The following is an 18,021-nucleotide window of genomic DNA, read 5'->3' on the forward strand; positions in this document are numbered from 1 at the left end:
ATGATTATACTGCTCAAATTTTCTAAAAATCTTAGCCTTTATCATGCCTTCATTTAAGCCATCCAACGTAATATCTAAAAAGTTTACTTTTCTACCCACTTGTAGGCCATCAAAACAAATTCCAAATCTATTCTTATGCAGATTTTGTATAAATCCCCCCACATTTTCATGTCTCCCTTTACAAATAAAATTTAATCATCTATAAATCCGAAATAATTTATAACATATTTCTTAAAAAAGTCAGTGGTATAAACATAAAGACATTCCAATAGGCCCATAAATAAGTTAGAGTACATAGGGACAAAAGCTGCCTCCATGGCCGTACCCTGAAGTTGTTTATATATCTGTCCATTGAATTCAAATATACTGTTATTTAATCAAAAAAGAAGGTAGACCACCACCATCTAAATAATAAATAACAGCTTTTAAAAAAAACCAAAAAAGTAGCCTACGCGCTTCTTCAGACAAGAGACAAGTTAAGATAGTGTAGTGACCTATGTCTTATATATCTGATATATGATAGTATATTAAATTAATAATTAAATTAATTAATATTTTCATTATCATCATTCTTCTAAATTAAACTTAATTATTTGTTATGGCTCTTATTTATATAATAGTACTTGTTGGTTAGTAAAACGCAAAGCAGCTTTGTATACATTTTGTTGTAAAAATAAACATTTCTTGCTGGCATTCTCTTAACTCTCACAATGACCATGCATAAATTAGATAATATAATAAAATATAGAGAAAATAGAGAAAATAAAGTCAAGTAGAACACATGGCCGTACCCTGAAGTTGTTTATATATCTGTCCATTGAATTCAAATATACTGTTATTTAAACAAAACATAACCAATTCTAAAATGTAATGTGTTTTTGTATTAGCCCTCAAGAAATATAATAATGCTTCCATGCCATGTGCATGTCTGATACTCGTATACAAACTCCACACATCTACAACTATAAAATAATTTTATTACTAATTCACCTTATGATTTTTATTTTTTCCATAAAATCAAACACATCTCTAATATACAATGACAACTTTATAACTTCAGTCAATACGTAATTATGTAGAAAACATAACAGATTGTGGGTAAAATAACATGCTGATACAATAGGGCAGCCTGGTGGGTCACGTAAACTCTTATGAATTTTTGGTACACACACAAAAAAAAAAAAAACTAGGCCACGGTGCAATTTTTACTATTAAATTTATATTGCACATCCTCAAAAGAAAAGGACTTTATATGGTTGTTCTTATTCTCCTTAAGGCTCAGCATCCAAAAAGTACAGTTGTGTACACTTACCATAAATGTAGATGTTCAAGTGTATTCACTGTTGCAGTCATCACACTTGGGTTATCTGCCTGCAGGTAGCCCTCAGTCAGCCCAAATACCAGAGTCTTGGGATTTCTGCACTGGATGCTGTCGCCTCTTCCATGACGTCAGGTCGTCAGGGGTATAAAACATGCAGCCGACGCCATTACATCAGTTTTTCTTGCCACACATGTCAGCAGCCCCCAAAATAGGAAGCAATCATATGGTGTGGAACATCTCCAGTAGAAAGTAAACACCATTGCCATAAGATATGGCTGAAAAAGAGGATAGGTAGAAAGTATAGAAAAGACAGGGGGCTGGAGGGAGGGTAACCAGGACTTCAACAGTGAATACACTCGAACATCTACATTTATGGTAAGTGTACACAACTGTACTATGTTCTTCGTGTTTCACGTTTGCAGTCATCACACTTGGGTTGATTCCCAAAGCTGAGGAAGGGTGGAGGCAGTCAAGAAGTATTAGGGCTTGCTAGCAGGGCTTGTAAGATTGCTGTGGCAAATCCAGCTCTGGATTTAGAAAAGATAGGTAAGTGGTAATGCTTGGTGAAGGTGTGTACAGAACTCCAAGTTGCAGCTTCCAGGATGTCCCTGGTAGGGACTCCCCTGAGAAATGTTGTAGAGGTTGAGGTAGCCCTAGTGGAATGAAGTCTGATCCCCTGTGGGGTAGGTTTTCCATGGTGTTTGTAGCAGAAATGGATGCAGTGTGCTATCCATTTAGAAATGGTTTGCTTTGAAATGGCCTTGCCCTCTGCCCCTGTAGCAAAGCGGACTAGCAGCTGGTCAGACTTTCTGAAAGGTTTAGTCCTGTCATGGTAGAACCTGAGCTGTCTGTGCACGTCCCAAGGAGTGCAGGATCCTTTCCCCTTTATTCTGAGGATTAGGAAAAAAGGTTGGTAAATGGATGGATTGGTTTAAAGCCACACTGGATACCCCCTTGGGCATAAAAGATGGGTTAGTCCTGAGGGAAACCCTGTCAGTGTGGAAGATAATGAAGGGTTCCACAGCCATAAGGGCCTGTAACTCAGACACTCTTTTGCTGAAGTGATGGCTAGAAGTAAGGCTGTTTTCCAAGAGAGGAATTTTAACTCTGCTGTAGCAGCAGGCTCAAAAGGGGGGAGTGTGAGCTTCTCTAGTACAAAGTTAAGGTCCCAGGCAGGAGTGGGAGCTCTCCTTGGGGGTCTTAAATTGTTAGCTCCTCTCAGGAACTGTTTGATCTGAGGGTGAGAAAAGAGGGGTGGCTCAGTATCGTAATGAGCTGAGATGGCAGAGGCATGAATCCTAATTGATGAGAAGGCTAGGCCTTTGTGGAGCAGCTCTGCTAGATAATCTAGGATTTGAGGTAAGGTGGGCATGGCTGTGTCCTTTCCTTGAGACTGGCTCCAAGAACAGTATCTTTTCCACTTTTATGAACAGGATTTCCTAGTACTAGGCCTCCTGGCCTCAAGGATAACATCTAGCACCTGTTTGGGTATGGTTGCTGGTGATGCATTCAGGGAATAAGCCAGGCTGCCAGGTTCAGGGTTTGCAGCCGAGCATGCAAATTCTGTCCCTCCTGCTGGGACAGCAGAGAGGGGGTCTGATGTAGGTGCCAGGGTGGCACTGCTGTCAGATTGCGTAGGAGTGGGTACCAGTGCTGGCGTGGCCAGTCCGGTGCAATAAGGATTGCCCTTGGCCTGGCCTGTTTGATCTTGATAGTACTTTTGAATGGAGGGGCACAGGGGGAAAGGCATAGATTGAGAGGTTTTCCCATGTAAAGGATAGGGCATCCACTTTCCATGCTTGGCTGTGGGGAATTCTGGTGCAACATTTGCTCAGTTGATGGTTTTGGGGGGAAGCAAAGAGGTCCACTTCTGGTGTACCCCACCTGTGTATTAGAAGTTTGAATGAGTTGGGTTCCAGTTTCCACTCCTGTGGGTCCATTAGATTTCTGCTTAAGTCGTCTGCCAGTGAATTTTGTTTGCCTGGCAGGAAATGAGCTTGCAGGTGCACTTGATAGCTCAAGGCTGTGTTCCTTAGGGCCATGACTAACCTGCAGAGTGGGTAGGAATGAGTTCCCCCCCTGCTTGTTTATGTACCACATAACTGTGGTGCTGTCTTTATCAAGAGTTGTCCTGGCAGGATAAGGTATTTGAAGGCTGTCAGTGCATTCTGTACAGCTAACACTTCTTTTTGATTAATATCCAGGAGAATTTGTCCTGGGCTCCATTTGCCTGCCATGTAAGCCCCCCCCCCCCCCCCCCGTGCATAGTCTGATGCATCTGTTGTCAGTGTTTGGGCGGTGGGGGGTTGAGTGAAAGGGAGTCCCTTGTTGTGGTTGCAAGCCTCTGCCCACCAAAGGAACTCTGCCCTTAGGCAAGGAATGATAGGAATCACTGTTTCCAGGTCCTGAGAATGGTGACACCAGAGACTTTTTAAATACCATTGAAGTTTCCTCATATGCAGTCTTGCATATGGAATTAGTAAAATGCATGAGGCCATGAACCCTAGGGCTTGCAGTATTTTTCTTGCAGATAGCGGAGTTTGGGTGTCCAGTAGTTTGAAGTAATTTGTCAAATAAACCTGCTTTCCTGGAGTGAGCAATGCCATCTGGGAAGTTGTGTTCAAGCTTGCTCCCAGGAATACAATTTTTGGCTGGACACCAGATGTGATTTCTTTTTGTTGATGGTATACCCCAGAGAAGTTAGGAGTCTCTTTACAAACGTCAGGTGCTGAAGCAGCAATTCCTGACTGTTCGCCTGAATCAGGCAATCGTCCACGCATGGATAAATCTGAATATTTCTCTGCCTGCAGTATGCAATGGCTGGGGCCAGGCACTTTGTGAAAACCCTGGGTGCAGTAGATAAGCCAATGGGAAGTGCAGAGAACTGATAATGCATAGAGCCTGCCCTGAAACGTAGATATTTCCTGCAAGATTCCCTTATGGAGATTTGCAGATAAGCTTCTTTTAAGTCTAGGGTGACTAGCCAGGGGTCCTTGGCTAGCATAGGAAACAGCTCCTGGAGTGTAAGCATTTTGAATTTTGGTACCACCAGGAAGGAGTTGAGAGTTGACAGATCCAGAACAGGGCACCAAGAGTTCGATTTTCTGGGCACCAGGAACAGTGTGGAGTAGAAACCCTGTCCCCTTTGCTCTGTTGGAACAGGTTGAATAGCCCTGACACTGAGAAGAGAAAATACTTGCTTTTTGGCCTCTGCCTACTGGTTTGGAGGAAGGTCTGGCAATCTGCTTGGGGTTGGCAGTGAGTGGAAGTAGAATCTGTATCCCCGGGATACAATATTTAAGACCTATCGATCCTGGGTAATATACTCCCAGTTTTTTGCATGCAGGGCTAGTTTTCCTCCTAGGGGTGCAAGTACTTGGGCATGGCTGGGAAGGATGAAGGACAAGTCATTGTGAACTTTTTCCATAAGGGGGTGGCTTACCACTCCCTGTTTTTGAGGAGGGAGCACTCCATTGTTTAGATCTGGGCATATCCTGAGACTGTAGTCTTTGTGGTCTGTTGTCTCTGGGTTTGGACTGAAAAGGTCGGGGAGGGACTGGAAAGGACAGGTTTTTTTGAAGGCCAATGCCTACTGAATCTAGGTGGCTGTACCTGTAAGAAATCTTTAACAGTTTGCATAGATTTAGCTTTTTCCTCCATCTTTTTAAGAACAGAATCCTCTGCATCTGAGTTCTCATAGGTAGATAAGGGTATGTCCTGGTAATCACAGGGGTCAGAGTCATCAGACTCATGATCTGTAGAATCAGAAGGAAAATCAATTCTTTGTCTTTTAGAAGGGGCAGGCTAGCTTCCCCTAATTAAAGTAATGAGGTCTTCAGCCATTCTAAGCATTTGTTTCTGTGGCATGGGAGCTTGAGAATGCGCTTTGGTCATCCGTTTCCTAGGTGTAGTATGAACTCTGGGCCTGAGAAATTCAGTAGTTGTAGCCATTAACAAAGTAGCTGGTTTAATATGAACATCGGAAGGTCTGAATACACCCTCAGAAGCTAGTGCCTGCACAATGGCTCCAGACCCATCCAAGGTAGAGACATTCACAGGTTCCATTGTCAAAGAAGCATCTTGCGGCATACCGGACTCCGAATAGGTCTCAGTGGAGGCCTGCGAATCTGTAGAAGTGGGTAACAGGGGCTACAAAAGTGCCTAACTGAGTACTGGCGGACTGGCGACTAGCTTAACGGAAGTGTCGTCGGCAGTTTTGGACCTATGCGGTCTGTCTCTGTCTTTATCCTTGCATTTTTTCGGAAGATAGGTAGTCAGATGGCTTATTGAAGCCATTTTGGAATACGGTGAATGAGAGCAAAAGTATTTAGCGACAAAAATAGCCTAACAATGAATAGTTTGGTCATTGAACAAGGCACAAAACCGACAGCGAGGGACGTCATGGTCTGGGCCTAAACAGATGATGCAGTAAGAATGAAAATCTCTGTGAGGTATTTGCTTTCCAGAGGCAAGACAACTGTTAACTTTTTCTGACATCGGTTAGAGCAAGAAAAAAGGATCCCCAATGGTGTACTTGGCTTTAGAAGACTTCAGGTTTGAAACTTGAAAAATGAAAATTTCAGGAAGCGGCCGACCGGCACTTGCGAACTGCTTCTCCTTCGGGCTCCCGCATGGCAAGAAAAGCTGATGTAATGGTGTCTGCTGCATGTTTTTACCCCTGACGACCTGACATCATGGAAGAGGCGACAGCATCCGACGCAGAAATCCCAAGACTCTGGTATTCGGGCCGACTGAGGGATATCTGCAGGTAGATAACCCAAGTGTGATGACTGCAACAGTGAAACATGAAGAACATCCTTAGTGTCTTCTTATTTCTTTAATATCCCCTCCGCTTCATCATCCCTTTCCACTTTAAATTATAACCTTCTGCTTGTGTTATGTATACAAGCTTTAATTGTTTAGCTGCAAAATATTGCTTCAAATCAGGTAATCCTAAACCTTGTTCTAGTGGAATAATCACCTTGCCCCACTTAACTCTTGTATTCTTCCCCTCCCAGATAAATAACTTCAACTCTCTATTAATTACTGTTCACAACTTCTCCTTTGATTGATAAAAATAAGCCTAACTTGTGTATAAAACTAAAGAGACTAAAAACATATCTATAACCTTTGTTTTATCTCCATTAATTTTATATCCTGAAAAACTTCAAATGGTCTCAAAATGTTCCACAACACTGAGATGTCCATTTCTGAATTTATTTGGTATAAAATAATACCATCTACAAACAAAGACAACTTTTTTGATTACCACACCAATGATATCCTTGGATTTCTGAGTCTCTTATATTCTTTGCCAATAGCTACAAATATAAAGCAAATAAAGGGGAAAGAGGACACCCTTGCCTGGTTCCTCTATTCAAACACAATTTATCAGAGAGGGGCCCTCCCAATTTAATTCTTCATATATTCTCCTAATTAATTGTATTACGAAATGCAAATGCTTCCACTGTCCTCATAAAATCCCACCTTAATCTGTCAAATATTTTCTCTGCATCAAAACTTACTGGTATTTTCTTGTATTCTGCTTCATTCTGGGTCATCACTGTTCTATTAATGTTGTCAAATTTTTTGCCTCCCCTCCACAAAACCAAACTGATATCTATCAATTCTGGCAACACCTTTGTCATTCATTTAACTAATGTAGACAAATACTTTGTAATCATGATTATAATTGAAATGGGTCTATATTTATCTGGGTCTGCTTGGACTTTACCATCTTTAGGTAATACAGCCACCACAGCTTTCTTCCAAAGGTTTTGGAGCATCTCCTCCTTTTAAAATCGTGTTAGAATCTTCCAGATCTTTATCATTTTCTTCCCTCCTAACTTATAAAATTCCACAGGAATACCATCCGTTCTTGGAGACTTTCCTGCAGACTGATTACACATCTATTTTCATATTGTCTCCTTCTATCTTAATTGTTAGTTGTTGACCATCTACCACTGGCATAATTAAGCCTTCCATAAATATTTTCATTTGTGCTTGTTCTTTATTTCCAGATTTCTCTGCTTTAGTGGCTCCCTAAGTTTGGTGACAACACTCTCTCCTTTTTGCTGGTGTTATGTTAAAAATGCTTGTGCTCTAGAGTTATCAAAAAATAGATGCTTAACAGCAAGCTTTCTGAACTCATGTATAATATCCAAACACATGCTTATTTTCTCTTCAGCATGCTACAGTTGTGTCTATTCTTGTTCTGTGAGATTTGCCTTATTCTGCAATACTATGTAAGGACATTTCTCATCCTCCTAGCAGAAATCAGTTGGTTAAACTTAGTAAACTGTTCACAACTATCTGCACTGTGGATCTCCCCTAAGCAGAAGTCGCTCCAGATGACATCTTGGCAATGTTTTCTGTTTGACTATAATTAGAAATAATATAAAACATAAGCAATTTAACTCTGTATTACCAAAGGCACATTTACAGACAGGTTCCCTGTAAACACCACAATGCAGGATTGTATCTGCATGCTGAAAGAAATGACTGCTGAAAAAGATGATCAGGCAGGGAACTGCCACCACCACCACAGGCTATCATTCATATAATGAATTATTGCAGGAAAGATCTGCATGATGAAGAATATCAGCTGCTTTTCTGTTTGGAGCTTGAGAACAGAGCTTAGTAAGGAGAGGGCCTCTGTGCCCTTTAAAATTATTCTCTCAGAAAGCCCATGAATGTAGTTCAGCACTGCATCTGGCACTTTCAGAAAGGGAGCTATATAAAGCATATGCATTTTTATAAAGCAAATACTATAATGTGCTGTAATCAAATATTCCCCTAAAATGTTTCCTAGTTTAAAAGAAGCCCTCTCTTCATCAGACTATACCCTTCTGTTTCAAACAGACTCGTGTATAAATTGGCACCACAAATGTTATATTTAACTGTTTTGAGGGCATAGAGAGATAAAGACAAGACTATGGCTCACCCGACACAGATTCAGTTAGTGGCTTGGACAAAGGGGCAGGGGATTGATGAGCATTACCATCCTCAATGGAGGATGGTCCCAAGGATGTTCCCCACAGAATCCCTAGTGAAGGCCAGGAATCTTGAAGGAGGAGGCATAGTCCTAAAGAGGGATTAGGTTGAGGACATTGATTGAGCTCCGTGGAGGGGGAGTGATATTTCAGTATGAACCTACTGCATACCTGCCCTCTGGACAAAGCCAAGAGACTGCAGGGGCTGGGGGATGGGGAACAGTATAAATTAAAGAAGAAAAAAAAAGCGTACAGATGGTGTGACATCCAGATGTCCCAGGATGTCCATAGGCTCTGTGCTAGCCAAAGCCTATACAGAGAAAGTATGGGGGTATGCAGAAGGCTAGTAGATCCAGTGATAGAAATGGGACACTGTGGTAGGGTGCCATAGGTCTTTTTTACCACACCCAACTACTAAAACATGCAATGGAGTTTGGTTTTAGCAGATGTTTCAGTGATGCTTGTCTTGTACTTACTTTAGCCCACTGGTGATGGACATCTGTTGTTCCCAGCATCACATGGCCTGATGCACTCAGTCCAGACTGGTCAGTAAATATTATTATACGTCCTGTTTCACAGTGGGGTTAAAAAGAAAAAATGTTTATGTAATAACATTTGTACTCAAAGGACAGCAATGTCTATTACACAGTTTCCTATAGATCTTATACAGATATTACACTCAAACACATTGCAAAAGCAACACCACCTTTCATTACATGCGGCCCTTGACCTGTTTGCTACATAGCTGATTTAGTTTCGTGTTACAGGAGATTAACATGTCTGAAATGCACTGCAGACATACAATACATCTGCATTCCAAACAACAAGCTTTCAGCCACAATGCTTTTACCAAGCAATATTACCAAAGAAAAGAATGATGCTAACTCACTATTTCACAACTTCAGAACTGTAGTATGGTTGCAGCAGTGCAAAGTTTGGGGCAGTCTAATAGCATAACAGTAGCAGGGAATCTGTCCTACAGGCAACCTGACTCCATCCAGTGGTTCATTTACTACAGAATTAGTAAAATGGGGCATCAGGTAGCAGTGGGCCAGCTCCCCTTATTCAAGAGGAAGGAAGGGAATTCCCCACTACTACTACTACTACAAAGAGAGATGGAGGCTCTCTTAAAACAAAACTACTACTTCCATGCGGTCTGAATTTACCTGGATATCTCATAAAGCCAAACATGCCCTTGCAGAGCTTAGCTATAGGACTTGTACTCCCCAATATGAAGAATTGCAGTGGCAAGGCCCCTACACAAGGAAGGCCCTTCCAATGGACTGGGAAAATAAAGACCCATTAGCCTGACTAGTCTAATTTGAAAAGCCATGGTACACATATCCAGCCTCAAACTATGATATCAAAAACCTCATCAAGCTTGAACCGCATCAGTCTGGCTTTGTCAAATGGTCATCTTGCCTAGTCAGTTAACGTCTCTGAGAAGGTCACACAGGCTAATAACAGTGGTCATTCTATTTACACAGAATATTTAGTCCTTGCTGAAGCATTTAACACTATACCCCATCCTAGCACTGGAAAAAGCTAAACACCTTAAAAGTAGATCCATGTGTGGTGAGATGAATAGCCAACTTGTTCGAAGATAGAACCCACACAGTAAGGGATGGTAGGTGCCCCCTCAGCAATTACGAAGGTAACTAGTGATCTGCCCGGGGCTTAGTATAGGGACTTCTTTTCGTCACTTATATCTTCAATCTCCAGACTTGGGTTATCCACAGTTGTAGAAGACTACAAACTGGGCATTACTGTCAAATCCTCATCTGATATACACTCATTACAGCAGGAACTAACTCTTGTAAACATATGCAAAAAAACTGTAGTACTGTCACATTTGATATGTAAATTTCTCCTCCAGAGTACAGTATAGCCAGTACCTCATTCCAAAATAAGCCAGTCACTTATTTTAGAACCTGGGTGGATAATTCCCTCTCTTTGACTACCACAACACAGCAATAGTCATAAAAAGCTTTTATTTAACAGAAATGATATCTAAAGGAATATTATCCGGGTCAAAATAAGTCATAACTTTTTATGTAGTCCTAATTGACAGATTATTCAGTTCAATCCTCCCTTTGGGATGCACCTTTCTAGCTACATTAAGTAACGGATTGCCCCAAAAGGTTCCTAGACATGGAGATTGTTACCCCGATGTTCCTGTACTATTAAGAAACAATTTAAGCATTATCCTTTCACTTAGTTTCGTATAGGTATTGTGTGCTGCTTAAAGCCTTGACTTCCATGCTATTAGGCACCCCATCCTTCTTGATTTCATGTATCTTTGCAAGTCAAATAGCTCCACCTTAATACCAGAACTAGGTACTTAAAAATCCAGCACAAAAAATGCACTGCAGAGACAGATTTATTATCTAATACGTACCAAACATCTGAAACAAACTTCCACTGCAAGTGTCACTCTAGCATCCTCCCTCAAATTAAACCTGGAAGGGTGAATGGCTACCCATAAATTTATTCTGGGACTTACTTTCCTTGCCCTTCTTGAGAAGGAGGGTACAGTAAAACTGCGGGTATTAGAAAAAGTGTAAATGGTCTTGTGACTCATTTGCCTTGGACTTCCTATGTTGCCTAGCAGGTTTAAAACATGGGGCAGGATGACAGGAGAGGTGCTGTTTATAAAGGCTTTGTGAGGTATTAAGTTTTAGTTTTAGAGCAGCTAAAAGTACATTGTTGTGTTGGTACATTATTTAAAGGAAATAAAACATTTACTTATTGCGATTTTCAATTATGTCCAAAAATAAGTAAAGAAATCCGTACCACTTGCTATGCTACAACTATGACCAATAACAGTGACCTAGTAATAAGTTCTGCAAAACACATTTGCACACATACAAAATTAATTTGCTGATAATCCTTCTGTAATTAATGCAAGCATTATATTTCCAACAAGTAGTAGTAGTAGCAGCATTGACTAAATAACTATCTACACATTTTATAAGAATAATAGTGGATTTAAGCTCTCGTCATAACAACCCATCATTTCTTTGTATTGTTACACAGCAATATGTTTTGTGCACAGCTCCATCATCAGCCAAAGAAGCTACTCCAATACAATATGTGATATGTGTTGCAAGGACACCACCCATGCTCCAAACACTTCCTCAGAAATCCTTCTCCTCCACAGAAGCTTGGCTTGACAGGTCAACTCCTTCTGAATAAAAAACACAACAAAACTACTATGTTCACAACCGACTCTCTCTCCTTCCAAAAAGCTACATTTAATATACTGTCATCCAAGACCACCAATACAGAACTGGTATACCACATCAAATTGCTACATGTGATTACAGATGACCACCTGAAATCAGTCGCCTTCAGCAAACCATACACAAGACACACCAAAAGCTAGACTGCCTCTCCAGAAGCAATCACTACCTTACCGAGTTTGCAAGATAAAACACATCAGCTTATTTTTTACTCCTCACCCTATTATATGCCTCTCCTATCTTAACCAATCTCAACTCCTCCTATTAGCAAAACTAGAACAATGCTACAATAAAGTAGGCAAATTTACAACCATCCAAGAATAGATACCATATCATTTCCTCTCTCTAAAACAACTAAACTATCTCAACCTAAATACTTCTCTGTTGTACTCACAAATCAATTACAACCTTCAAACTATTGCACAGCCTTGAAAAATTCACATCTCTTCATTCCAGCCAACCTTTAATACTACTAAGAGACCTCTATGCTCCACTGAAAAACCATTACTCTGCATAACAAAACCTAATGATGCAGGTCACTCCCTGTATTCACACTGCATTGCTAATAGCTGGAATACCATCCCACTCCACTTCAGAACAGTCTATAACCTGAAACACTTGAAATGCCTTCTAAATCAACACCTGACAGATAAATGGCTCTGCGCCTGCACCACCCCTGGTTAAACTGGTACTAATGTAGCTATATGAATTTGTGACATAACTCATTGCTGCACAAAACTTAATGCACTATTAACACAACTGTACCCTCCTCTATCATCTCATCTCCTTTAACTTTCTTGTTCCTCCTCCCCTCCCCAGGTCTGCTCTAAATCTGTCTTCTCTTCCTATGGCTGAGATTTTTAACAAGACTTATAACAACAAATATTCCTACGTAAAACTTGACAATCTTATTTCTAATCAAAACCGTTTGTAAATAATGCAACAGATACTAAGGATGTCTGAATACTAGACTGCTGCTCATGAATGAAACTGACTGTAAGTGATGAAACAACGCAAATGATGTCCATGATTATCTTCCAAATACTTATTTTATTAAATCATCCATCCTCATCAATATCTCACATCCCATATATACATATCAAGATTTATGTCAGAAAAATAGAAAAGCAAAAAAGATCAGGAGTCAGTATATCCAAAATAAATAAATAAATAAAAATAACCAAAAGGGTATTTTTTGCAGATCTTGCAGACATAAATCCTGACCATTTATCGAACTACTGACTGATTCGATCTTCTTGCCTTCCATGCAATTCTCAAAAGTTTTGTCTAACATCAGACTTCAAAAGAATCCATTCTCAGCACACAGCCTTAACTTATAGTCCAACTCTCACAGCTGCATTTTGCTACTGGCAAAACGATACATTTCACTATACAAACTTTAGTTAATGTGAGGTCTGTCTCCTTAAAATCTTATCCAGCTTTGCCACAGCCTTATCATCATCTGCTCAGATCTTTGAGCCCAGAAGAATAAAATCTACTACTACCTTCTTCTTCATCTATCTGCAAAAGCAGAAAGGGCTAGATGACAACTTTAGTTTTTTTTAATGCTGAGCAACAAGCCGGCTTTTGCACTTTCTACTTTCATCATCAACAAGCTGTTCAACTCATCCTTGCTTTCAGTCATTAGAGTGATCATCAGCTATATATCTGAGGTTGTTGATATTTCTCCCAGTAGTTTTGATTCCAGAATCTGAATACTCTAATCCAACATTTCGCATATCCTCAGCATATAGACTAAATAAGTCTGGTGACAATATATAGCCTTGTATTACTCCTTTTCCAGTTCTGAATCAGTCACTTGTTCCATATTTGATTGTAACTGTTGCCGTGCAGATTCCACAGCTGGCAAATAAGGTGACCCAGTATCTTCATTTCTCCAAGTATTTGCTATTTTTTACTTATGATCCACACAGACAAATGTTTTAGCGTAGTCAATAAAGCAGAAGCAAATATTCTTCTGGAACTCCCTTGCTTTCTCCATTATCCAGTGGATATTGTCAATTTGAGCTCTGGTGCTTCTGCCCCTTCTAAATGCAGCTTGAACATCTGGCAGATCTTGGTCCATATAATGCTGGAGTTTACTTTGCAACATCTTGAACAGCACCTTGCTAGCATGTAAAAAAAGTACAACTGTTTGATAATTTGAACACTCTTTATCATTATCGTTTTTTTGGGGGGGGGTTTAGAATATAAATTAACCTTTTCCAATCTATTGGCCACTCATGGACCTTTTCTCCATTCAACAGCTACTGCATACAACCCAATGATTGTTTTACTATAGAGGGTAGCTCTCCTCTCTGCACACTTACTTCCATATTGTAAGTATTTCAAATTCTCTTCATTTCCAATTATTAAACTTCATAACTCTTTGTCAATTTGCATCCTACCTCTGAAATGAAAAAGGATACAAGACCTTCACCTCATAATATAACTCTGGATCAGGGATTTTCAACCCCCCACATTCTTTAGGTAATACTAGCCTCTTCTATGAAGTCTTTAAAAATAACATTTGATACATACCCATACTTACAGGCCTATTTTACCTGTATAATTACCCAAGGCAACTCCACCTGCTAGGTGGTATACTATCTTTTAAATCCCTTATGGTTGCTCCTCTTCAACAACATCTTTCAAGCTTTAAATTCCAATACATTCAGTTCTTAACTTGGTACATTCCCATATCATATTCTAAACCAATTCTACACAGCTTCCCAGTAACTGCACCAAATGCTTTTAATACATGGAGAAATACAGGCAAATTATACAAAAAATGCAGTGCTTTAATTTCCAGTTTAACTTCATATCCATTGTCATATGTCTTTTGAGATCATCCCTCAGCATATTCATCAGCTCTTCTTATGCCATATTTATGGACTCTTCCAGTTAATTTCCAAACGATATCCCTAAGAAGATCAGGCAGCACTGCAGAACTCAATGGAGCCACCAAGGGGAGGAATCTTCAAGAGTACTCCTCTCTGTAGAACCCACTAGCTTGCTGGCTCACTCCCAACCACAAGACTCTCAACAATGGGAGAATGAATGCGCCAACTGAGCTTCCAGGGACGGAACAAATGGGCTATAGTGCTCTTGGATAGAGCTGGGAATGCCTGGCTCTCATCCCCGTGGAACAAGCGGGTTGAATGAGTACCGACAGTGGAGCCATCAGGCAGGATCTTGCAGAAAAGTGTGTGTGGGAGAGAGACTATATAAAAAAGAAAAAATACTCTACCCAAATCACAAAATGAGCAGCACTAACCTGTCACCGCTATATTAACAATATACAGTGCCTTACTGATATGCAGTAAATACTGGAGGTGGATCATCTGTTTTACTTCATACAACAGTATGGATATTGTGCCAAGGTACTCCTCATCACGGTTTCACAGTCCATCAGATGATTGGTGCCCAACATTTATTAGCATATGTGATACTAACAGCTGATCATTTAACAGTTAAAGCTGGTCATTATCTGGTCTGCAGCAAAGTATCAAAACATTTGGCTGGAAAGCTAATGATTACAGTTTAGGAATTAAGAGGGTTGAAATGAGTATTAAGCACCCATGGAATAACTTTCAGCCTGTTACAAGAGAAAAGAAAAGTGTTAAGGTACAAAAAAATGCCCGTGGAATGGGGGGGGGGGTCATAGTCATACAAAACTTGAAAGATAGAGGAAGGTCATAAGGTTGTTAGCACTTTACCAAATAGTACATTCCCACAAAACAGGAAAATATGTTCTACTAGGACAATGCTGCTATGTCTGTAAAAGTAATTCTTGCAATAGCAACTACCCGTTAACTAGTTAGGGGGTCCTGGGCGGCTGCTCAAATCTGTTGTTTAGGTAGGCCATCTGCTGGTGGGACAGCAGCAGAGAGATTTTATAGGCAGGTTATGAAATTGTGCTGGTCAAAAGGACAGCTTTCATCATTACATTACCTTTAACATTCTTTAGAATTTCTGGGCTTTGTTGCGAAAGACGACTCAAGCTGTGAAGCTGGCTACAGCGATGAGAAATTCCCCAGCTTCTTTGCCACCTGGGAAGAAAAAAAAATCTGATTAGTATTTTATTTTAAGGAAACAAAAACATTACATTTCCATGCAGCTGACCATGGCAGGCAACAGTCTCATATACAGCTATTACCGAACATAGACTGACACATATCCTCATCTCCAGCACCCCAACAAAGAAGGAAGGGACAGATCGTGGGAGAAGATGTAAAATAGATTTTGTTGTTTAGGAAAAAGTGAGGATGTGCAGATGTTTAATGGAGGCCCAGTTTTTTGGGGATGTATTAAATGAAATAATACAGGATTTTCTGAAGTACCCAACTTTGGCTACAGTAGTATTATGCCAAATGTTCCTTTTGAATTCTAGGCAGTTGTTGAGTGCAATCATATCTTGTGTGTTTGATTTCCATATTTTGCAAAATGTCTCTCTACCAGGAATCACTTTCCCTAAATCTGATGTAATCCAAGGAGCTTTATAGCTTTTAATTTTTATTAATCTTAAAAGAAAGCGTCTAGAACAATTATGTCAGAGAATATTATACAAGGAGAATGTAGCAGAAACTGAGTCAGTACAGGCATAGACTGGGGACCAGTAAATAATCTGTAGCTCCTGAATAAGTAGAGATTTGGTGTCTGGTGGCAGAAATCTAGAAGAGTAAGTGATATGGGGGTGTTTGGCAGCCTTGAAGGGCCATCAAGAGAAGGTGCAATGGTCACTAAAGGAAGGTCATACTACTTAAAGATGTACTAGTTTATCAGGAATATTGGTAATAAGATCAAGAAAAAAGGAAGTGTTAGAGAGGCTATTAGGTTTGGCTCATCTGCTAATGAGTGGAGTAGGCCTGAGAGAGGTAAGGAAACAACTAAAGATTTTTTTTTATTAGCTGTGAGTTTGAAGTTAAATTTGCCTAATATGATTATCATGTTTTGTGATTACGTCTAATATGTTTAGGAGCATAGGTTAGTGGGGGAGGTATACAGAATATGGTAATAAAGATTTTGTTTTGATTTTTAAGAATGATTTGGATGACTGACCATTTGGGAAATGTTTTGTTGTCAGTTTCTTTGACTGAACAGTGGGAGGAGGGGAAGGTAAAGTATGGCAGGAATTTAGTTCGACATCCCAACATAGGGCGAGTGAAGTACAGAGAAGTAATCTTTGTTAATGGACTTGCTAATATGACTGGAAGGCTAGGCTTTTACTTTTCCATTTAAATGCCTGATCTTGAACTTCTACGTTGTTTCAGACTGGAATTTTACCCTACTGTAGTAAAGCACCAAAGTCAGCAGGCATTCCAAACTACAAAATTATGTGATATCATGCTGATAAGAGTCCTCCGATGGTACGTATTTATGCATAACACAAACAACTTAAATAAAAAAGCTTCATCAAGTTACATATCCATTGCAAATCAACGTACCAATTAAATCAAAGCTTGCCAATTGGAATTCCCTATTTATCCACAAAATGGAAAAAGTGTTATTGTTCAAGATTTACACATTGTACTGATTTTTCAAAAGCATATCCTGTAAACCTATTAAAAAGGGTAATACTTGTTAAAACAAAGAATTGTATATCATATAAAATTCAATTTAGATGCATTTTCTTCAGATAGTTCAAGCAGTACATGTCTGCAACAATTCAAAAACATACCTGTATTTATGAAAAACTGCCTCACATGAATTTTATAATTTATATTTAGTAATGAAATAGGTCTAAATTGCTCCAACTATTCAGTAGCTTTCCTCCTTTCTCTAGCAATACTGTTTGCCAACTTCATAGAATGAGGACTTTCATAATCTTGGATTCCAGTTGTAGTATTTGAAGGAGTATTCATACATTGTTTGCAGAATTCTACAGGTGTTTGGCCCAGACAAAGTGCTTTGTCCAACTGTAATATTAGGACAAAGACATTGTACAGTAAACAAAGCTTTACTACTATGTATTTCTGTCTGTATTTCAATGATAGTGGTCATAAAAAGATTTCTGTAGTGTGTGGAGTGTCATGATTACTCTCCAATATCAAGAAAATTGCAAACTAGCAAAGTGTTTCTGCATCACATGACCCAATCTTAATTCTTAAGCGCCTCCCCATAACTGTTAAGATCAGGTCTTGTGCTAGTCACTATAAACTGATAGTGCTGGCTAGCAAACAGTGACTGAAATTAAAACGGCTTCATTTCTGCCTGCTGTTAATGCCTGTAATCTGTCCCTGTCTTGGTCTCAAAATCTTGCCCTCACCCAAGATGTATGCTACTGTCTGAGAACACTCCCCAAGTGCTTTACCGGCTTTGAAAACCAGTAAAACACTACAATTTTTTTCCCCTGTAACTAGTAGTAACATGGAACAGATAAAGCTCCATGCACTACAAAGGATTATGATCAGGTCTGCAATCATAACCTACTATTATGTGAACCTGACATGGATGCAAAGATTTG

At 39.7% G+C, this 18,021-nt stretch overlaps 1 protein-coding gene across 3 annotated transcripts in view; it reads right to left on the reverse strand.

Moving 5' to 3' along the window:
• Positions 1–18,021, reverse strand: part of TCAIM (T cell activation inhibitor, mitochondrial) — a 421,022-nt gene that overhangs the window by 195,379 nt on the left and 207,622 nt on the right. For all 3 annotated transcript variants that reach the window (XM_044066645.1, XM_044066646.1, XM_044066647.1), the window contains exons 7-8: positions 15,510–15,607; positions 8,790–8,881 (exon numbers count right to left, since the gene is read on the reverse strand). In XM_044066645.1, the coding sequence (XP_043922580.1) occupies positions 8,790–8,881; positions 15,510–15,607 (190 nt within the window). The remainder of the gene's footprint in view (positions 1–8,789; positions 8,882–15,509; positions 15,608–18,021) is intronic.

The sequence above is a fragment of the Protopterus annectens genome, chromosome 3.part1 (genome assembly GCF_019279795.1).
Source record: "Protopterus annectens isolate FY-2018-M chromosome 3.part1, PAN1.0, whole genome shotgun sequence".
In the NCBI taxonomy this organism is placed as follows: Eukaryota; Metazoa; Chordata; order Ceratodontiformes; family Protopteridae; genus Protopterus; species Protopterus annectens.